This window comes from Hyperolius riggenbachi, chromosome 1 (genome assembly GCF_040937935.1).
Source record: "Hyperolius riggenbachi isolate aHypRig1 chromosome 1, aHypRig1.pri, whole genome shotgun sequence".
NCBI lineage: Eukaryota > Metazoa > Chordata > Amphibia > Anura > Hyperoliidae > Hyperolius > Hyperolius riggenbachi.
Genome location: NC_090646.1, coordinates 661,029,896 through 661,053,758, shown reverse-complemented (window position 1 = coordinate 661,053,758; position 23,863 = coordinate 661,029,896). Strand labels below are relative to the sequence as shown.

Here is a 23,863-nt window from a genome sequence, read left to right as displayed (position 1 = left end):
TGATCTGCTGCATGCTTGTTCAGGGTCTATGGCTAAAAGTATTAGAGGCAGAGGATTAGCAGGATAACCAGGCAACAGGTATTGCTTAAAATGAAATAAATATGGCAGCCTCCATATCCCCCTCTTTTCAGTTGTCCTTATCTCATCTCCTCCCACAATCCTCTGCTCCTAGATTTAACCTAACGTCTGCACGGGAAATAATGAGATCAGCAATACAGGAACCAATAAAATAGGACATTTTAATAGAAGACTCTTGGTTTTAGTATACAGAAAATAAAGACTGAGTAAGACAGTCAAGTGTGTTCATATAGCCAGAAACTTAGAGCAGCAATTTATCATCAGGCAGAGGAGGGGCCTGTCAGAGGGGAGGGGCTTGTGACAATTTCTCCAATGCGAAGTAAAGTAAGGATGGGTCAACCTCCCTAGGGCTGCAATGCAGGCAGGAAGAGCTCATAAGCACCAGAGGTGGGGTAACAGTGCCTTTAGTGTAAGGCAAACAGGCAGTTGCCTAGGGCTCAGGGAAGATGAGGGGCATAACATAAAAACTGAGGTAGGGGAATGACATCTGTGAATGAGGCAGATATGTTAATACAGAGATCTGGTGAATCTTGGCATCATTTAAAATACATCTTGTTCAAAAAAAAAAAAAAAAAAAAAACATTATCAAGAAAGCAGGCTGAACACATGGATGTCCAAATTAACATTATCTATAGTCCTGTGCAGAAGTCATGAGCAAATTAGAATTTATGACTACTTCATGTTGAAGCCGTCCATGACAGAATATGGCCACTTATGTACAAAGTGGTAAAAAAAAACGAAAAACAAAAAAACAAAACTGTTTTGCATGGCGGTCAATTGTACATGAAAGGCAGAGGTGACACAGAGCTGCAAGATACAAAAAATACTGTGAAATCTCCCTGACCTGTACATAGTGCTGACGTCATTGGCAAGGTGGCCACACCCATGCAGTAAAAAAAACAGGCAGCAATTCAGCCAATGGGAGAAAGTATGATCAAAGCATTCCAAATGCTGGGAATGCAACATGAGTTTTTTTTCAGCAGATAATAGATGGCTCAATAGATCATTTCCGACAGGTCCAATCTGATTTCGATCATTTTTCTGATTAATTTTCTACAGAATTGAATGGAAATCGATCAAAAAAATCAATGGAAAATCGATCGTCCAGGAAATCTGCCAAAAAAACTCATTGTGTATTCCCAGCATTGGGTGAAGGCCTGCTTTAAGAACACCTTGACAGAGCATTAGGAGGACCACATTTGAAAACCACCGGCCTGTTTGCCCCATGGTTTCACACACAACAGAGTGGGCAGTTGTGATTGTCATGCCTAGGAGGACTCCTGGAGAAGCATGTGATCAGGTTGGGCAGGTGATAGATAGATATGCTAGTCGTGATCCTGTGCTAAAGCAGCATGTGATCACAGCAAATGAGAGCTTTGCAAATCTGTCAGATGATGAAACATCACATGTTCCTCCATGACTTCTAGACATGACCATCACTGGTGGGCGAGGTCCAAATCTGCCCTGGTCACCTCCGCGTGATATGAAGACAACTGGATAATGATGATTGGATTTTCCAATTAGCACCTTGGTAGAGATTCTGACTGCTTCCTATGAAGAACGCTACAGCTTGTATTGTGTTTTGTGTAGGTTTGTTGTGAAGGGGGTGGAGCTTGTCATGTACTTCCTGCTGTCAGAGGCACTGCTGAAATCTGCCCTTGCTTTCTGTGCTGTGGGCCTTCACCTTAGGCGGGTTCCAGAGTGGTATGGTTGTAACTGCTAAAAGATTGGGAGATACTAGCGTAGCACATTTCAGTGACAACTGTGATAGGCAGCATTTCCTCTTCCTTTTGCACCCCACTGACAGTCATAATAACCTAATAGAAGTTTTAACCCATCCTCATAATCATTAACTCAAAATAAAATAGACTTGCACTGACTACGTTTAAATGAACGCCTACTTTAAATCCCCAAATTGGGATACAACAAAAAAAAAGTAAAATTCTGCATTGTATGGAAATGGATCAGTGCCCGCTAAGGTTTTTATTGTCGTCTGTGTCCCCATCAAAAATAATTTCACTTGCTTGCTGCTTGAGTTAATCAACGAGATACTAGTCATTAAAGAGGACCTGTAGTGAAAATAATGTAATAAATAAAATTGCTTATTGTTTTACAATATTTATTTATAGATTATTTAGTCAGTATTTGCCCATTGTAAAATCTTTCCTCTACCTGATTTACATTCTGATATGTATCACTCGTGGTGACAGCTTACGTCCTGTCAGGTGCAGTTGTGCAGAATGTTTGTGTATCCTAACATCTCCTCACATTTTGTTCTGAAGCCAGTAGAAAATATACCTGGTCTCCCAGAATGCTGTGTTGGAGAATTCCGCATAATAAACAGCTTAGGCTGCATCATCACTGGGAGGGGGATAGAGATATAGGAGGCGTTTCTGATGCTGAAACTAGGATAATTGAGATTAAAATAGGTATCCTGAATAATTACCTTCATTCTACTAATGTTACTACTAGGCCTGTTTAAAGTGGATTCGAGATAAACTTTTACTCATTGCATAATTGTGTTCCTTTCATATAGTTTATAGGGCATTCCTCAAGCCAAATACTTTTTTTTTGTTTTAATACTCTAATTCCCTATATGCTAAACAAGCCTCGCCCAGAGCTCCTCCAGTGCCTTGGCACTTTCAGACTCATGTAGCAAGGGCTTATGGGAGCTCAGTCTGGGCAGGAGGTGGTGTTGCTAGTCAGAGATTTCAGAGGCAGAGGGGAGGTGGAGAAGGGAGTGAAGTTTTCACAGGCTGAGGGCTGGAGATGCAGAGCAGCTTGCCCGTGTGTCATGTTTAGTAGCAGAAGAAATAATCATAAACTGTTAAAGCTGTTTGCAGCTACATTTGCTGTGTAAACTATCTAAACTTTAGATAAGATATATAGACAAGTTACTTGTTATAGTTTGTTTTTCATCTCAGATCCGATTACATGCACCTTACAGGAAGTGGAAAACTCTCTCCAAACAAGGAGGACACAGACAGCAACAAAAACCAAGTTTTTTTTCCCTTCCCTCGTTTCCAGTCCTTGGGGCTGCTGGGGTTGATATGAAAGCCATGCAGGTTCCAGGAACAGGAGAAGAGGCAGAATCTGGTCAGAAAGGTAACAGACTGCAGTAAAACCACTAACAGTGTCTTTAATGGCCACACGAGTCTGGATTTGAATGCAGCTGTCTTCATTTAAAATAATCATGAAATAATCTGCAGTTGTTGGATTCCTTCAAAAAACGATCAATGCAATCGATCCAATAACATTTTTCAATATTTTCCAATCGACAAAAATATCAGAATTCCTCTATCATTACTCTATCATTCTTAAACAGTTAGAGCACTTAATGTTTTGCAATGAGGCCTTGATAAATAACACAATGTAGATTTAAGTACCATTTTATAATCCTGGCATATCACCCCTAGTATGTACAGTATAAACTGTTACTCTTGGTCTATCTATACTGATAGTAAAGTAGCTGCAGTGTGTGCTGATCTCTGCTACCTCCAGTATGTACAGCATAAGCTGTTCTCTGGTGCCTGTGCTGATAGTAAACTAGCTGCAGTGTTTTCTGGTCTCTGCCAGCTCCAGTATGTGCAGTATTATTATTATTTAGTATTTATATAGCGCAGACATCTCACGTAGAGCTGTTCAGAGTATATATAGTCTAGTCACTAACTGTCCCTCAGAGGATCTCACAATCTAGTCCCTACCATAGTCATATGTCTATGATACATGTACTACACGATACATACATAGTCTAGGGCCAGTTTAGGGGGAAGCCAAATAACTTATCTGTATGTTTTGGGGATGTGGGAGGAAACCGGAGTGCCCGGAGGAAACAGACACAGGGAGAAAATACAAACTCCATGCATCTAGTGCCCTGGCTTGGATTCGAACCGGGGACCCAGCGCTGCAAGGCGAGAGCGCTAACCACTGCGCCACTGTGCTGCAGTATAAGCTGATACTCTGTGCCTGTACTGATAGTAAACTAGCTGCACTGTGTGCTGGTCACTAATACCTCCAGTATGTACAGTATAAGCTGTTACTCTGCGCCTGTAACGATAGTAAACTAGCTGCAGTATGTAATCTGTTTTCCATTTGTTTTGTCTGTCTGCACAGCTGAGTATAGAGTATTGAACTAGTAATGAGTCATTTGTAAGGCTTAAGCCTGGTACACACCATGCAATTTCCCATCAGATAGATAGGTCAAATAGATAATTTCCGACAGGTCCAATCTGATTTCCTAATTTCTGATCGATTTCTATAGTAAGTAATGAGAAAATCGATCAGAAAACGATTGGTAGTCCAATCAGATCTGTCGGAAATTATCGATCCATCTATCTGATGGGAAATTGCATGGTGTGCACCAGGCATTCGTTCACACTACTTAAATCCCAGCTGATTGCATTTTTCAGCCCAGCGGATAAATACCATGCTTGTTCTTTGGGGGGGGGGGGGGGGGGGGGTCGCACACCTGATCAGAACAGTGTGAGTTGTATGCCAGTATTTTAAAACAGAGCTAAAATGAAATAAAAGAATAATGCATTATTCATTAGAGCCTCAGTTTAAAACATTTTAATTACACTTAAGTGCTTGAGCACTAAGCTTATAGCCTGACGTTGGGTAGATGTGACCGCTGCCCGACATTGGGTAGATGTGACCGCTGCCCGACATTGGGTAGATGTGACCGCTGCCCGACATTGGGTAGATGTGACCGCTGCCCGACATTGGGTAGATGTGACCGCTGCCCGACATTGGGTAGATGTGACCGCTGCCCGACATTGGGTAGATGTGACCGCTGCCCGACATTGGGTAGATGTGACCGCTGCCCGACATTGGGTAGATGTGACCGCTGCCCGACATTGGGTAGATGTGACCGCTGCCCGACATTGGGTAGATGTGACCGCTGCCCGACATTGGGTAGATGTGACCGCTGCCCGACATTGGGTAGATGTGACCGCTGCCCGACATTGGGTAGATGTGACCGCTGCCCGACATTGGGTAGATGTGACCGCTGCCCGACATTGGGTAGATGTGACCGCTGCCCGACATTGGGTAGATGTGACCGCTGCCCGACATTGGGTAGATGTGACCGCTGCCCGACATTGGGTAGATGTGACCGCTGCCCGACATTGGGTAGATGTGACCGCTGCCCGACATTGGGTAGATGTGATTGCTTCATTGAACTGATCGTTTCGTCCTACCTCCGCTTCTCAACTAGAATACACAGCTGAAGGATAACTGAAGTGAGATCAATATAGAGGCTGCCATATAAATTTCCTTTTAACCAATGCAGATTGCCTGGCTCTCCTACTGATGCTCTGCCAGTAGGTGGGCACAAACGATACAATAAAATGATCCGATTTTACAGAAATTTGATAAAAACGATTGGTTGTACAGAAAAGTCACAAGTTTTTTTTTCCCCTTCTATTTCAGTGGAAAATCTAATCAGAGTTCCCATTTGAAAATTGGATGGTGTAGGGCAAAGTGTCAATTTCTTAATGTATAGATGCTTTTTTTAGCGTTTTCAATCTTTTTTTTCATAGCTGGGGAAAAATTATACACACGTGTGTATGTGTGTGTGGTACATTGTATTATTTGAAAAATCTGACCAATCAATCAAAAAAAATCAATAAAACAAACAAAAAAAATTAATTTTCTATTCAGTTCAAGAATTACAAATTGTACGGTGTGTGGCCACCTTAAGCCATAGACTGAACAAGCATGCAGCAGATCAGGTGTTTCTGACTGGATTAGCTGCATGCTTGTTTCAGGTGCGTCATTCAGACACTACTGATGCATAAAAGATCAGCAGGACTGCCAGGCAACTGGTATTGTTTAAAAGGAAATAAATATGGCAGCCTTGACATCCCTCTGGTGTCCTTTAAAGAGAACCAGAGATGAAGCACCCTCTTGTATTTTACCTTATAAATCAGTGGGAACATGACAGTAAACACCTAATCTGCCCTTTGTTTCATTGTTCTCTGTGTAATCTGACTGTTAGCACCTCTGATAAGAATCCCCGACTGAGAAGTCAGGCTGCTTCGTCTAGCTTTGCTACAGAAAGATTATAGCTAAGTCTGTCTTCTGTGGTGTTATTTCAAGCCCAAGCCTGCCCCCTTGTGGCTTTGCTATAATGACTCAGCAATAATCATCTCCAGCAAAGCCAGATTTAATTGCTCAGTCTGGGATTCTTGTGACTGCTGATAACAGACACGTTTAGCAGTGAGGAGGAAACAGAGAGCAGGGTAGGTGTTTTCTCTAATGTTCTTACTGATATACATGGTAAAATACACAAGGGTGCTTCGTCTCTGGTTCCCTTTAAAAACCAACTTCAAAGTATGGTAGCCCTCTGCAACCAATGAGAGTTCAGGACATTCTAAGCCATATCCCTAAATGCTGCAATTTGATTGGCTGATTGATGGGATAAGGTTCCTGGCTTCTTGAACTTATTAAATCATGGCTCTATCTAGCCAGCTCTCTCAGCGCACACAAAATCTACATCCTGGTTCATTCCCATGTTTTGTTTTTTACAAACGTCATCCCTCTATTTTTTTTTATAGCCACACCATGTTTGGATAACATATCTATACATGAATCAGTATGACGAACAAAATGATCCTGGTTTCAGCAAAGGAGGATTATTTTTCTTTCTTTTCTCCATTTTAGGGCTCCAGCTGAGAGGATTTGGGGCTCCGCCTACAGAGAGGCGGGTGTCATGGCGGAGTTGGGGGCATTGCCTGATTTCCCATTCTTTCTTGGGAGACAGCAGGAAAGGCATCAGCTGCAGAGTTCCGGGGCTGGGAGAAGCAGGGGGGAGGGTAATAAATAAGGGGGTGTGCAATTTGTGGGGTAGGCGGGGCTGCAGTCTTATAAACGGGGCAGGATCGGGAGTCTCGTTCCATCGCCCCGCGCTCCGGTCTCACGCCCGCGGGGAATATTTGGGGTTCTTGGGGGCTTCCGTGAAGGATTTGAGTTCGTAGGGGATGCCAGTGTCCAACTCGATGGATTTGCGAGAAAACAGCAAGCGAATGTCTTCGTTGAGGTAAATTTTTCCAGATTTTGACCGCTGAAACCTTCAATAAAAACACAAACGCAGCGTTAGTAATCGGCAAATGCTAAAAAGGACAGTGACATACTTGGCAGTAGAGAGACTGAGGCTAAGTTCACAGTTGACGTTGCGTTTTTGGTGCGACGTTAAGGTCGCACCACAGGTCGCAGGTTTATAACTGTATACAGGCAGCCCTCGCTAGGCCACCAGCACTGCAGCATGTCTCTCAGGAAGCATTCAGCAAGCCAGAACGATCTGTCTCATCATGGCAGCCCTCCTTATTATACAGTGGGGCTAGCCAGTGTTCCTTTCTGTGATTGGTTGCTAGGGCTTCTGCTGGGAGCCCTCTGATTGGCTCCAGGACGTCATCACCTTAGTTACAGTATTTTGGTTTCGGATATCCACGGATATCCGGATCATGCATCAAACTATCCGCAGATAGCTATGCGGATTTCTATAGCTATCCGGGATCCGGAATCTGATCCGGATAGCGTAAAAATGGTCGGATATCCGGGTTAACCCGGATTCCGGATGAGCATCACTACTGAGCGTTTTATTTGTACAGCGCTTTTCTAAGCAATTCTGTTTTTTTTTCACTTCCTGACGTTAGTCAGGACGAGAAATCTTTGACCGGGAAAAAATTAATTACAATGTATTTATTGATGAAAGCGCTGGGGAAATCGCTATACAAAGCACTCTTTCAAGTGTTTTGCTATTTCCCTATACCTTCAACTGAGGCGAATCGCCCTGAAAATGGTACAGGCAGTGCTTTGGTGAGCGGATCGGAAAGGAACCGCTCAGATGTGAACCCTCTCATAGTCATAGGGAATCGCTGCACAATCGCTTTTAGACGATTTAAAAAAAAGGCCGTTGCTTAAAAAAAAAAAAACCCCAAAAGCGCCCTTATTGTTCCAGTTCAGTTATAAAAGAACTCAAATGCAGCAGAATCTCATTATGGGCAGCACAGTGGCAAAGTGATCAGCACTCTCGCCTTGCAGCGCTGGATTCCCGATTTGTATCCCAGGGTACTATCTGCAAGGGGTTTGCATGCTCTCCCTGTGTCTGCGTGTGTTTCCTCTGGCACACCTGTTTCCTCACACATCCCAAAAACATACAGATAAGTTAATTGGCTTCCCTCTAAATTGGCCCGAGATCACAATACATACATTACACCATACATGCATAGACATAGGACTGTGGTAGGGACTAGATTGTGAGCTCCTCTGAGGGACAGTTATGTGGCAAGACTATATACTCTGTACAGCACTGCGGAAGAGGTCAGCGCTATATAAATACTAATAATTATTATAGTAAACTCTGATTATGGTAAATAAATATCGTAACCTCAGTCCTCAGGTCCCGGACATGCTCCTGTATGAATATACAATATATGACCAATCCTGACATAGCAAACTTATTTAGTAAGCTAATTGACCAGGGCCCTTGACATTTACTATAAGGAGATTTTACTGTAGTAAGTTTTCTGGGGACCTGACCTAAAGATCTAAAAGATAAGCAACAGGATAAAACCTTAAAAGAAAAAACGATTATTTGTTACAAAGGAATGTAAACAAAAAAGATAATGCCATCACCCCTGATGCAGCCAGAAGCTGCCCACTGAAGCAAGGAGCTCTCCACTGAAGAACAAAGTGCTGTGTTTAACTGTTTGAATGCTGTTCTGCATTGTAGTAGATCTTATGCTGTAAATAATCTTTTAGAGCAAAGACGAGATGCTGAGTTTCATACAACGTTAAAGAGAGTCCTCTTTTTATTGCCCACTTATCTTAAGCATTAAGATCAAAGTGATTCACCGCATCCCAGCGGCAGAACGAGGTATTAATCCCCCCCCCCCCCCCCCTAAATCCCCAGGGCAGAATTCTGCTTCCTGGTAGAGGCAGAGCTGTGTGCAGTAGCTCTGCTTTTGCTCCAGTCATTCTCCGCCTCTTCCTGCCCCTCTCAGTGAAAAAAGACTGAGATTGGCGGGGAGAGGCGGAGACTGACTGGACTGGAGGCAGAGCTACTGCACACAGCTCTTCCTCTCCCGGGCAGCTAAATCTGCAACTTCAAAAGTCGTGGAATTTTGCCCCGGGATTTTTGGGGGCCAAATACCTTGTTCTGCTGCGGGGATGCAGCGAATCAGCTTTGATCTTAAAGAGACTCTGTAACAAAAATTTCATCCTGTTTTCTACCATACTACAAGTTCCTAAACCTATTCTAATGTGCTCTGGCTTACTGCAGCACTTTCTACTATCAGCGTCTCTGTTATAAATCAATGTATCTTTCCCCTGTCGGACTTGTCGCCCTGTGTCTGGAAGGCTGCCAACTCTTCCGTGCTGATCTGTTATGCACGCCCCCCCTCCAGGCCCCTCTATGCACACTCCAGTGTGTGTGTTATTTACAGAAACCAGCAGCGTCTCTGCTCTCTGATATCAGTGAGAGAAGAGAGCTGGATAAAAATCCTCCTCTGTTAGGCTGTGAAAGGAGCTGGCTGACACATACTGAGGAATTACAGACAGGGCAGAGCTGTCTGCAGGAAGAAACAATCAGCCTGTCACTAGTATTCAGTGGAAGATAGCTGCAGGGGGACAGAAGGTAAACACACAAATGATCTCTTGAGATTCAAAAGGAAGGCTCTAAACAGCCTGCTTGTGTATGGATGTATTTTCTATGTGTGGACATACTGTACATCAACCTACTTCCTGTTTTGGTGGCCATTTTGTTTGTTTATAAACAAACTTTTTAAAACTGTTTTTTGACTACTTTTAATGCGGCGGGGAGCGGCGAAATTGTGACAGAGGGTAATAGGAGATGTCCCCTAACGCACTGGTATGTTTACTTTTGTGCGATTTTAACAATACAGATTCTCTTTAATGCTTAAGATAACTGGGCAATAAAATAAGGTAAATTAAATGGCTTCAGACTCTCTTTAAATAGTAAAAAAAATATATAAATCTATAAACAGTAGTAATTCCTCACAGCCACCACTAGGTGTCACTGTAAGGCATGTCTGACCTCAGGTGCATGAGGTAGCAGAGGATCCTCTTAGCTTTCTCCTTAGCAGCATCGCCATTGGCGCTCTCCTGTCCGCCATTTTCCTCTTGGCTCTCCTGCACAGGCACTAGGAAGATGCGGTGACGCAGGAAGGTGACGTGGTTCACTGGCATGTCCTTGAAGTCGTACGTGACGAGGAACATCTTCACCACAGTCTTGTTGGGGTTAAATAAGGTCTGGGAGGAGAAGAGAGGTTCATAACGTTACACAAAACACTTCTACTGAAAACAGAGCTGCAGTTACACAACATGATCTGCTGGCGCGAACGTTTGATGCCTTCTCACCCCTCCCCACCACAGATACACACCCCTAGTGCAGACCCCCAAACCTCAGCCAGTGGGTTCATCTGCCGGTATGATGCTCCCTACCAATAACAAGTGTTGCTCCAGCACTTGCTATGGCAGGGGAGCCTGAAATAAGACGGGAGATGAAGGACTTGGCCAACTCTAGGACCCCCGTGACTGCAAGGGTCATCCACCTCTGGCCAAAAGTACAGCCTAGAGAAACCAGGGCCATTCTTTGGCACAGACAAGCTGGGTGGCTCCCTAGGGCATCACCTGCTGGATAGGGGTACCTGAGAACACGACACGCACTTTTCTTAACATCTTCCGGACGCAGGTAACTAAAATCTATGCCCTGTTCGGAGACACTTATTCCTATCAAGGGTGGAGATTTCAATGTCCCGTTGCCAGACACATCCATCACCATTGACACCGCTGCACTCCGTTGTCTAATGACAGTGGTACACCTCACATTTGGGCCTAAAAAAAACTGGGCAAGTGCAGTGAACCACTGATAGGCTCAAACTCCATCTGTTGACCCTAGCCTTCCTATGCAGAGTGCGCATTTGAAGCGTACTGGAAACCACATGACAGTAAGCCTGGAGCCATCACTGCGGTCACATGACCGTGAGCCTGGAGCTATCACTGCGGTCACATGACAGTGAGCCTGGAGCTCTTACTGTGGTCACATGACAGTGAGCCTGGAGCCATCACTGTGGTCACACGACAGTGAGCCTGGAGCTCTCACTGTGGTCACATGACAGTGAGCCTGGAGCTCTCACTGCGGTCACATGACAGTAAGCCTGGAGCTCTCACTGCGGTCACATGACAGTGAGCCTGGAGCTCTCACTGCGGTCACATGACAGTGAGCCTGGAGCTCTCACTGCGGTCACATGACAGTGAGCCTGGAACTCTCACTGCGGTCACATGACAGTGAGCCTGGAGCCATCACTGCGGTCACATGACAGTGAGCCTGGAGCTCTCACTGCGGTCACACGACAGTAAGCCTGGAGCCATCACTGCGGTCACATGACCGTGAGCCTGGAGCTATCACTGCGGTCACATGACAGTGAGCCTGGAGCTATCACTGCGGTCACATGACAGTGAGCCTGGAGCTCTCACTGCGGTCACATGACAGTGAGCCTGGAACTCTCACTGCGGTCACATGACAGTGAGCCTGGAGCCATCACTGCGGTCACATGACAGTGAGCCTGGAGCTCTCACTGCGGTCACACGACAGTAAGCCTGGAGCCATCACTGCGGTCACATGACCGTGAGCCTGGAGCTATCACTGCGGTCACATGACAGTGAGCCTGGAGCTATCACTGCGGTCACATGACAGTGAGCCTGGAACTCTCACTGGGTCACATGATAGTAAGCCTGGAGCTCTCACTGCGGTCACATGATAGTGAGCCTGGAGCTCTCACTGCGGTCACATGATAGTAAGCCTGGAGCTCTGGTGGCGAGTTCCAAAACTGCCGGGCAGACACAAGGACTGGAGCGAGGAGAGGTAGCTAGAATTTCCACTATGTTTTTACAGGGCGCTCTGCATATGGGGGGGGGGGGGGGCAGAGGAATGAAAAGGGTGTATGTGTGTATATCGTCTGCACGGTTGTACCAGTGAGCAGCATTAGGTTTCGCCAGCAGGTCATGTGATCCCAGTTCAGCTGCTGATTGGCCTTACCACTTGTATGGTTCCTGTGCTGGGGACGTTGTACCCCTTCCTGCCGACACCGTCCAGATCGATCACACCCTGTAGGCAGAGAAGATGCATCATGTGATCTGTACCAGCCATTCACCGAGTGCTACAATGCAGTCCTACTGCCACACAAAATGCCATCCTACACATGGAACTTCAGCAAACTTTTGTTTTATTTTTTAGTTTAAGTTTTTGAAAAGGGAACATTTGAAGAATGTCAGCATTCAGGTTTATATTTTCATGTAAAGACAAAACCCTCTTCCCACATTCTTATCTCAGCTGCATTTCGTGCTATCACCATCACCTATTGTGGCTAAGTAGTTAAAGGGAAACTTAAGTCAAACAAAAAAAAAAATGAGTTTTACTCACCTAGGGCTTCCAATAGCCCCCTGCAGCTGTCCGATGCCCTCGCCGTCTCCCTGCGATCCTCCTGGCCCCGCCGGCAGCCACTTCCTGTTTCGGTGACAGGAGCTGACAGGCTGGGGACGCGAGTGATTCTTCGCATTCCTGGCCACAATATGCCATCTATGCTGCTATAGCATGTATCATATACCATATAGCAGCATAGAGGGTGCTAATGTGTCTGGGAACACGAAGAATCACTCGCGTCCCCAGCCTGTCAGCTCCTGTCACCGAAACAGGAAGTGACTGCCGGCGGGGCCAGGAGGATTGGAGGGAGACGGCGGAGGGCACCGGACAGCTGCAGGGGGCTATTGGAAGCCCCAGGTGAGTAAAACTCATTTTTTTTGTTTGACTTAAGTGTCCCTTTAACCTTTCGCCCCAGCCCTTACAATTGTAAAAATGCGGCTTCTGGCATCCTGGGAGCTCTATTGTAAATGTTAATTCACTAAAAAAGCTTGCCTTATTAATGTGCAGGTTTAAGTTTTTACGGAGAGCATTATCTTATCACTCCAGTCCTTAAAAGATCACTGTTGCAAAAATGATAACATTTAAAATGCATGTAAACGCATACAAATAAGAAGTAGGTTTCTTCCGGAGTAAAATGAGCTGTAAAATACTTTTCTCCTATGTTGCTGTCACTCAGGCTGCTTTCACAGTGGGACGTTAAAGTCCCACGTTACAGCAGCCTGTATCGCAGCACAACACACAGCAAATAAAAATCAATGTGCTGTTCACAGTGCCCATGTTGCATAGGAGTATAACGCTGCACGTTAAATGAAAGTGCAGCATGCTGTGCGTTATACTCCTATGTGGCTGCGTTAGACTGCTTGCACATGCTCAGTAATGTATGTCAGGAGAGGAGGAGGGGAGAGTCGCTATTGTGTCTAGCTACATGGCTAATATTCACTGCACTGTAGTGTTGTCCAGATCATCAACTATTCGGATCTTTGATCAGGATCTTTTTTGTGAGTCGAATCATCCGGATCATCACAATGAAGGATTCGATTCACAGTGGATGTCTGGAAGAAACAGGAACTGCAGCTTCTGTGCACAAGCACAATCTTCCTGCTGCATCTCTCCCTTCCTCAATGTGCCCTCATTCTCCTGCACCTCTCACACTGCTGCACTCCTGCTTCCCTAGTAAAATGATTCAAAGATCCGGATCTTTGCAATGATCCAATTCGAATCATCCGAATCATTGAAAAGATCCGGACGTCCCAGGATAGAACGTAAACGGCGCACCAAGAGCCACATAACGTGGCTCAATCTGACGTCCAACTTCAACACCACCATGCGTTGCGTTAGGGGCACGTTATGCAACCATAACGTCCCCTAAAACGCAACGTCTTGGTGTGAAAGAGGCCTAACAGTAGGTAGCAGAAATCTGACAGAAGCGACAGGTTTTGGACTAGTCCATCTTCTCAAGGTTTTGTTTATTTTCAAATGCACTTAGAGAATGGCAGTTGCTCCGTTCAACTGCTAAACAAGTGTGCAGTGAGCAGGGAGGCTGGCCAGCATATTTACATAAATCCTTTTCAAGGAGTGTCCATATAAAGAATAAAGGCCATGGCTGAGAATCCCTCATGGAGACATGGACTAGGCTAAAACCTGTCGGTTCTGTCAGATTTCTACTACATACAGCAAATGTAAGATGGGAGAAAAGTAATGTATGGCTCATGGTAATCTGGAAGAAACATTTTCAAAACTGACAGTACCTTTTCACCTACTTTTTGGTACTTTTTCAGTTGCAGAATGCTGAAAAGTAATTTTAAATAGAATATGAAAAATGATCTCCTAGGAGAAAACTCAGGAGAAAAAGTTAATTGCAAATGGGCCCCGGTCTTTAAGTTTAGGATTCAGTCGTTAATTTAAAGTGAACCAGAGACTAAGCACCCTCATGTATTTTACCATATTTATCAGTGGGAACATTAGAGAAAACACCTACCATGCTTTCTGTTTCATTCTGCACTGCACAGCTTGCTTCTAATCAGCCCTGATAAAATCCCTGACTGAGCATTCAGTCTGGCATGGTCAGGAATATTTATAGCTCAGTCTGTGTTCTCTGGTGTCTTCAAGTCCAAGCCTGCCCCCTGCTGGCTCTGCTCAGGAATCATTATAGCTGAGTCATTATAGCAAAGCCAGGCTGAATGCTCCGGCGGGGATTTTATCAGGGCTGATTAGAAACAAGCTGTGCAGTGCAGAATGAAACAGAAAGGATGATAGGTGTTTTCTCTAATGTTCCCACTGATCAATATGGTAAAATAAATGAGGGTGCTTCGTCTCTGGTTCCCTTTAAAGATACAATAGGTAACTTTAGGAATCACTCCTTAACTTAAGGGGATCCTTATTTAAAGGGAACCTAAACTGATCAGGATGTGGATTTTTCCTTTTTAAAATAATACCAGTTGCCCGACTCTCCTGCTGATCCTCTGCCTGTAATGCTTTCAGCCACAGCCCCTGAACAAGCATGCAGATCAGGTGCTCTGGCTGAAGTCAGACTGGATTAGCTGCAGGCTTGTTTCAGGTGTCTGATTAAGCCACTACTGCAGCCAAAGAGATCAGCAGGACTGCCAGGAAACTGGTATTATATAAAAGGAAACATCCATATCCCTCTCAGTTTAGGTTCCCTTTATGGATTGCATGAGATAAATTGCTTTGCGAATGCTAAATGATTTACAACCATGGTGATAACAGTAAAAACAGCTTAGAATGGTTATTTAAGACAGGAGATAAGCTTTAGAGAATTGTGGCCAAAACCTGACATAGGAGAGAAGTTAATACTCCCCTTTCTCAAGTACTGGATTCCCAGATTCAAATTACCGCGTTGCATGGGGTCCATTTGCATCCGCTTCATTTAGTTCCACTAAGCGCAGCGTTTCTATGCTAGTGTGAACCGTGCCTTATGAGCCCTCAATGCAGTACTGTGTCTTACCAGGAAAGGTGAGGGGGCGCTGTGCTCGGAGATGTGAAAGTAGGTGACCTCCACCGGGAGGGTGACATGCTGGGGACAGTACGAGCCGCTGGCTCCGATCTCCGCTGTAAACCCTTCAATCTGACCAGACGGGGCGAAGCGGCCCTTCAGAATGGATTCCTGCCAGAGAGAAGACAGAGGATGTGGAATAGTAACACGGAACATTCTATGTACAAATTCTGACTTTCTTGGCATTAAGTCCTTAAAGTGACACTGAAGCGGAAAAAAAATGTAACGGTATGATATAACGTAATGATAACTAATAGACCATTAGTAGCAAAGAAAAGCGTTATTTTTATGTTCAGTTACCCTTTAAACGTCTCTGCAGTAAAATCTTATCTGAAGTTGTCTTTCATCGTTTCTTTGATGAATAAGTGCTTCAGAAAATAGCACTGCTCTCTGAATTAGTCGAAGAGCTCAGAGAAGCTCTTTTGCATAGTTAACCATTTAAGCCGCCCAGCCGTGAAGCTCACGTCCGGGCGGCTGCTGTGCTGCGCTCCCACTGTTCGGCGCGTGGTGTCCCCCGGTAGCCCTGGGATCAGTGAAAGGGAACATGGTTCCCGATCACCGATCCCTGTCCCCCGCAGAAAAAACGAAGCGCTCACGCGTGAGGCTTCAGTTCTTCTGCCCGGAAAAATTTCTGCCTCCCCCTTGTGCTTCCGCTTAGCGAGAAGTACAAGGAGGGAAAACAAATGCGAAGGTGGCCAACTTGTGGCCAAATAGTAAAACTACATCTACACATTTTTTCCATAACAATTTACACATTTAACAACATTAAAAATGACCTGTTTATGTCCCACACCAAAATATTACCCAAATAAATGTTTTAATGAAAAAAAAAATACAATTAAAAAACAAAACAAAAACAAATTGTTACCTAAGGGTCTGAACTTTTTAAATATGCATGTGAAGGGGGTATACTACAAACATTTTTTAAATGATAAGCTTGTAAATAGTGATGGACGCAACAAGGAAACAATGCACCTTTATTTCCAAATAAAATATAGGTGCCATACATAGTGATGGGGACAAAATTTAAATGGTATAATAACCGAGACAAATGGGCAAATAAAATATATAGGTTTTAATTATGGCAGCGTGGATTATTTTAAAGCTATAATGTCCAAAAACTGAGAAATAATGATTTTTTTTTCCATTTTTTTTTCTTATTAATCCAGTTAAAATGCATTTATAAATAAATAATTCTTAGCAAAATGTACCACCCAAAGAAAGCCTAATTAGTGGCGGAAAAAAACAAGATATAGATCAATAAACTGTGATAAGTAGTGATAAAGTTATTGGCGAATGAATGGGAGGTGAAAATTGCTCTGATGCAGAAGGTGAAAAATCCCCGCGGGCTGAAATGGTTAACAAGTGAGGTTTCTTAACTCTACCTGTACTGGAAACAATAGGAGACTCAAACCTTTGCTACTAATGTTCTATTTCTTAGCAGTACTACACATACACATCATTATCTCATAAGTTAATTTTCACTTCAGATTCCCGTTAAGAAGCAAATGTAGTGAAAATAACGCACTAATATTCATTTATAAATTAGTCAGCATTAGTAACATCTTTCATCTCCCTGATTTACATTCTGAAATGTATCACAGGTGGTGACTGCCGGCATGCTGCAACCCTGCAGAATGTTGGTTTAATGAGAATTCTTAAAGGGCACATGCAAGCAGCTTTACAAAAAAAAAAACATCTACTTACCAGGGGCTTCCTCCAGCCCCTTGCAACCACCCTTAGCCCTTGCTGCAGGCCTGGGGTCCCCTCCAATGCAAGATGCCCACTGCGCCTGTGCAAGATGCTCTCTGAGTCGCGCTGATGTCATCCGGACTGTATTGCGCAGGTGCAGTAGTTCTGTACAGTAGTTCTGCACCTGCGCCGTACAGCCTGGTGACGTCAATGCGACTCCGTGAGCCGCACGCTGCAGCGCAGGAAGATGCCGGCCTGGCAGCTGCGGGCGAGACCACATACATTTTTGATTTTTAATTTCCCTGGACCTTCCCTTTAAGCCAGTACAAATAATACCAGGTCTCCCAGAATTCTCTGGGGGTAGAATCCAGCATAGTTAAATAGCTTAGACTGTGACATCACTGGGAAGGCGGAGCTACATATCAATAAACAGCTATATATAGATATAGGAAGTGTTTCTGATGCTGAAACCAGGAAAATTAACATATAAGTGACTATCATGAATTAATTTAGTACATTCTCCTGTATTCTACTGTATATACTTTGCTATAGTTGCCTCTTTAGGTGGTGCAAAACAAAACATTTGCAATTTACAAACAGTTCTTATTTACGGTTTGTTGGATTTCCATTATTTTGTGTTTTTAGTAAGATAAATACAGAATGAGATAGAGAAATATATGGTGGAGGCCTGCGACCTTCACGTTGGTTCCTGCTCTTTGTTTCTTCGTCTATGACCCCTGCTGGCCCAGCTACCAGGCAGAGACACACCCACCATGCTTGGAGAGCCCCTCTTATCATTTACCTCAAAGTTCCCGAGGAGAGCCCGGCTCACACAAGACGTCGCCCAGTTCCCAGCGCAACTCCGGCCCGGCGACTTCCTCAGACTGCGCAATGTTCTCCTACACACAGAGGGAAAGAGACAAGAAGAAAAAAAAAAAAAAACACATATTACATACAATATGTATATAATAAAAAGGCAACCGACTGAATACACATATGCACATTACCTCAGTCAGGGCCGCCTTCAATAAGTGCAACTTGTACACTGCACAGGGTGCCATGCACACAACTGAAGGAGGAAACAACCCCTGGCTTCCTAGACAGTAACATGAATGCTCCCTTTGAAAAGCCACCACCTATTGTCACCAGCCCACAATGCGCTATGTGCCTTTTGTTTGCAGTTACTGGTCTGTTGCTTCAGTATTCACTAAAACATCCCTCATAAAGAATGCAGGATGACTTGCTTTGTGCTCTATCAGGGCAGCAGCGGCACCTGGTGGATGGAAACGGTACAGACAGGGGAGTAGCACCTGCGATTACAGGGGGCCCAGAGCAGTGAAGGGCCCCAACTACTACTTTACTCCCTCTGATACAGGAGTCCCTCCTCCAGATCAGGTGTTTGTGTGGCTAAACTTGTTATGGGTGTGAAGATCACGATGACCACACTTGTGATATGTCCTTTGCAAGATGACCCCCCACCCCCCCAGACTGTGATGGACACTGAAGCGGCTCCATCAAAGTTTTGCTGGGGGGGGGGGGGGGGGGGGAGGGGGGAAAGGGGCATGATTTGTAGTTACGCCCCTGGGGTAGAGACCCGTTAATAACTACACTGCGGGTGCCCCACGCAACTGCGAGCTCCTCTGAGGAGGACAGTCAGTGACATGACTATGTACTCTGTAATGTGCTGCAGAGGATGTCAGTGCTATATAAATACATAATAATAATAATATGGTAGGACATTAGCCTATAACTATGGTAGGATTAGAGTGTGAGCTCCTCTGAGGACAGTCAGTGACATGACTATGTACTCTAATGTGCTGCAGAGGATGTCAATGCTATAGAAATACATCATAATAATATGGTAGGACATTAGACTATGACTATGGTAGGGATTAGATTGTGAGCTCCTCTGAGGACAGTCAGTGACATGACTATGTACTTTGTAAAATGCTGCAGAAGATGTCAGTGCTATATAAATACATAATAATAATAATAATAATAATAATAATATGGTATGACAGACAATGGCTATGGTAGGATTAGACTGTGAGCTCCTCTGAGGACAGTCCGTGACATGACTACATACTCTGTAAAGTGCTGCAGAAGATGTCAGTGCTATATAAATACATAATAATAATAATATGGTAGGACATTAGACTATGACTATGGTAGGATTAGATTGTGAGCTCCTCTGAGGACAGTCAATGACATGACTATGTACTCTAATGTGCTGCTGGAGAGGTCAGTGCTATATAAATACATAATAATAATATGGTAGCACATTACATTGGATTGTGAGCTCCTCTAAGGACAGTGCCATCACTATGTTAAGTGCTTAAGTGTTACGGTATAAAAAAGCGTCAGCATTATCAAATCAAGCCATAGAAAGCCCGCCTCTCTCTCGAGTTCCTCCTAACCTTACAATCATCTTCAACGCACATCTGAAGTGAGAGGGATATGGCGGCTGCCAAATTTATTTACTGTTAAACAATACCAGTTGCCTGGCTGTCCTGCTGATCTATTTGGCTGCAGTAGTGTCTGAATCACCCACCTGAAACAAACAGGAGACTTGGGACCCGCTGTGCTTTTCTAATAAGCGATGTGATTTGTAAAGCTCTTGCTAATGTAATTCTTGGAGGAATTTAAATCAAAACAAAACAAATAAAAAAACTCACACCCCTCAAGTGGCGTCCTACACATAGCATTACATGACATTGGCAAGAGCTTTTCAATTCACAAGCACTTAGAAAAGTGCTGCTAGTGGCTCCCAGTCTTGAGGAAAATCCAATCAGACATCAGTCAGAAACATGTTTCAGGTGTGTGATTCAGACACTACTGCAGCCAAAAGAGATCAGCAGGGCTGCCAGGTAACTGGTATTGTTTGAAAGGAAATAAATATGGCAGCATCCATATCCCTCTCATTTCAGGCATCATTTAAAGTGAACCAGAGACGAAGCACCCTCATGTATTTTACCATACATATCAGTGGAAACATTAGAGAAAACACCTACCCTGCTCTCTGCTTCATTCTGCACCGCACAGCTTGTTTCTTATCAGACCTGATAAAATCCCCGACTGAGCATTCAGTCTGGCTTTGCTATAATGACTCAGCTATAATGATTCCTGAGCAGAGCCAGCAGGGGGCAGGCTTGGACTTGAAAAGACATAAGAGAACACAGACTGAGCTATAAATATTCCTGAGCAAAGCCAGACTGACTGCTCAGTCGGAGATTTTATCAGGGCTGATTAGAAACAAGCTGTGCAGTGCAGAATAAAACAGAAAGCAAGGTATGCCTTTTCTATATTGTTCCCACTGATATATATGGTAAATACTGTACATGAGGGTGCTTTGTCTCTGGTTCCCTTTAAATCGCATCCTTTAAAAAGACCACTGTTGCGAAAATTAAAAATACATGTAAACACATACAAATAAGTATATTTCTTCCAGAGTAAAATGAGCCATAAATGACTTTTCTCCTATGTTGCTGTCACTTACAGTAAGTAGTAGAAATCTGACAGAACCGACAAGTTTTGGACTAGTCCATCTCTCCATAGGGGATTCTCAGCATGGCCTTTATTCTTTATAAAGTCACTCCCTGAAAAAGAGTTATACACTGATGCTGGCCAGCCTCCCTGCTCACTTTTTTTTAGCAGTTGGACGGAGCAATTTCTAATTCACTAAGTGCTTTTGAAAACAAAGAAAACCCTGAGAATTCCAATGAGGAGATGGGCTAGTCCAAAACCTGTCAGTTCTGTCAGATTTTTTCTACTTACCATACTTGAGAGCATCATAGGAGAAAAGTAATTTATGTCTCATTTTACTCTGGAAGAAACGTACTTATCTGTATATGTTTACATATATTTTAAATTTTAAGATTTTTGTGACAGTGGCACCTTAAATGCGGCAAAGACTGGAGAAGCCACGTGTGGACAGGCAGTAATGTCAGAGTCGTAGCATTAGAGACTGCAGGCAGAACATAGTGTTCCCAATCCCTGCTGGGAGACAGACCCCTTCACTTGTCTCAGATTAGGAGGTCTGTCTGTGATACGGAACCTGCATGCCGAGCTGCAAATAGGTCTCTCCATACAAACAAGGACTTTAAAACCTCAACTTATAAGATTATTTATATTAAGCTGATCTCTCTCATCCGCTTCACAGAGATAATACATGGATGTTAAGAATGTATTCCAATGAGAAAAGAAAAAACAGATTGTAGAGCTGGTTACACAGACTGCAATTGTTTACTTTCAAGGCCACAAACACAACTAATCAGCAATTCAAATATCAATTCCAGGGGTTCTGTGGGGTGGGGGCATGGTTTGAAAATAAAAACGGACACTTACCTGGGGCTTCTATTGGCCCCCTGCAGCTGTGATGTCCCGCCTACGATCCTCAGTTCCCCCTCCACCGGAGGATCGTTGGAGGATGGCGTGGGACATTACAGCTGGAGGGGGCTGGTAAAATCCCCAGGTAAGTGTCCATTTTTTTTTTCAACCTACCTACCCCCCCCCCCCCCCCCATCCAACCCTTTTAAAGCAATGCTGAAGCTACCCTAAAAAATAGACAAGACGCCTGGTGGACTCAAACCGTCCGAGGTGCAGCCACTAGGACACGCTCTATAGGCAGTAGCAGTGTTAGGAAGTCTAGTCCAAGGACTCCTTACTGAGTAGGTGCTGGCTTACTGAAAAGGAAGAGTTGAGATTGGAACTCTGGTCGCCTGTGTCAGAGGCGGAGACCTTACCCAATTCACCATCCAGCCATTGCAAGGTAGCCCTTTGTCAAATGTTCCACTGTGGCCATATATCAAGTGCGCCATTTGGATCATTCCACAAAGGACCATCTTGCTTGACGTGTGTGTATGGTCGATAGCATAAACGGGGTCACTTACGATTTCAGTCGCAGTCCTCGCTTTAGCCTCCGGCTGGTGCAATCTGATGGGGTCTGCAAACAACAAGGACGAAATGTTAGTTTGCAGCAAGCATGGTAGCAAGGAAAAAATCCGCCATGGCGGCATAAAACGCTGCCCCAGTATAATTATAAAGATGCTAGTGACATCATCACAGCGCTAGAAAAATAGAAGAACCAACCAGTGTAGCTGCACTCAAAAAGAGAATCTCTATGGCAAACATCTGCATACATAGCTAGTCAAGTGAATAGTAACCCAAAACTAAGGGTAAGCCTTGCCTACATTTAAAACAATGAAAAGTCCACATGATAACTGCACCTACCTCTAGGCAGATCCAGGATAATGGATTAACCCCTCCAGTTCAAAGTGGCAATAATGACATCTCAATCCAGGGAATTCAAATTCAAATCCCCACACCCCGGCAAGAAGATAGTCCATCCCAGTAAAAGTTTACAAACCGAAAGTAAATCCACAACCATCCTACCTGATAAAAGGCAAGTGTCCCTGTGTCCCATGTCCCCGTGTCAGTGCTTCTGCGCTACTGCGCATGTCCTGCACTGACCGCTGTTGGGACAGGACGCAGGACGGCTGGGCGTGTGCGGCCTCGCGGCAGGCGGGCGCGCTGTAATATGTTGGCGGCGACAGACCAGAGCCCGTTTATAAACAGGCTTAGGTCGCCTAGTATACTATAACAGCTCTTCCACAATGTAAACAGATATGGTATTATAGCTAGTCCTTTACATTTGGCCCCCAAGATAAGGATAAGTAGTGCAAATCTGCGGGGTGCCGGCAGGCATGACCACTTATAGGCCTCTTGCACACTACATGCAATTCCCCCAAAAAATTTTTAAACTATCCGATTTTTTATTCCGATTAAAAAAAGTACGGCATGCTGCTATGTTTTTTTTTAATTGGAATCAAAAATCAGATCGTATCAAAAAAAAAACAAAAACAAAAAAAAAAAACACCTCATTATCTACACTGGGGAGGGGCTAATTATACTGAGGGACACCTCATTATCTACACTGGGGAGGGGCTAATTATACTGAGGGACACCTCATTATCTACACTGGTAGAGGGGCTAATTATACTGAGGGACACCCCATTACCTATACTGGGGGGGGGGGGGGGGGGCTACTTACTGTATACTGAGGGACTCCTCATTACCTGTCCTATACAGATATACTTGATTTTTTTATCTGTGATTTTTTTATATGGGACCGATTTGTGCCTCTGAGGACATAAATTCTGATAGTTGGGTAACCCAGCTGCTTAATTCTGGTATCTAAGGAAAACACAAGTAACTTCTGCAATAATCCGCCCAAAACAGCTAATAATGATGAATATATGCAAGAAAAGAAGCTGTTATTATTTATGGAGCAAGGGGGTCTTACTGGAGGGGAGTGGGCAGTTTAAGAGTTTGCCACAGGCGCTAGATTATCTGCAAGGACATCCACAGTATGAGAGATATAAGCAGAGGAGGGGAACCATTTGTTAATGATTACTACAATTCAAAGCATATATAGAAGTGATCATTACCAGCATAGCACCATTGCAGAGCTAAAGAGAAACTGTCGCGAAAATCTTAAAATTTAAAACACATACAAAATGAGAAGTACATTTCTCCCAGAGTAAAAGGAGCCATAAATTACTTTTCTCCTATGTTGCTATCACTTACAATAATAGGTAGTAGAAATCTGACATTACCGACAGGTTTTGGACTAGCCC

At 44.1% G+C, this 23,863-nt stretch overlaps 1 protein-coding gene across 2 annotated transcripts in view; it reads right to left on the bottom strand.

Annotated features, from left to right (window-relative positions):
* Positions 1 to 213: 213 nt before the first annotated feature.
* Positions 214 to 23,863, bottom strand: part of ATOSB (atos homolog B) — a 127,012-nt gene continuing 103,362 nt past the window's right edge. For both annotated transcript variants that reach the window (XM_068252422.1, XM_068252428.1), the window contains exons 4-9: positions 22,118 to 22,170; positions 18,031 to 18,127; positions 15,489 to 15,647; positions 12,140 to 12,208; positions 10,136 to 10,350; positions 214 to 7,148 (exon numbers count right to left, since the gene is read on the bottom strand). In XM_068252422.1, coding sequence (XP_068108523.1) covers positions 6,995 to 7,148; positions 10,136 to 10,350; positions 12,140 to 12,208; positions 15,489 to 15,647; positions 18,031 to 18,127; positions 22,118 to 22,170 — 747 coding nt within the window. In that variant the 3' untranslated portion in view covers positions 214 to 6,994. The remainder of the gene's footprint in view (positions 7,149 to 10,135; positions 10,351 to 12,139; positions 12,209 to 15,488; positions 15,648 to 18,030; positions 18,128 to 22,117; positions 22,171 to 23,863) is intronic.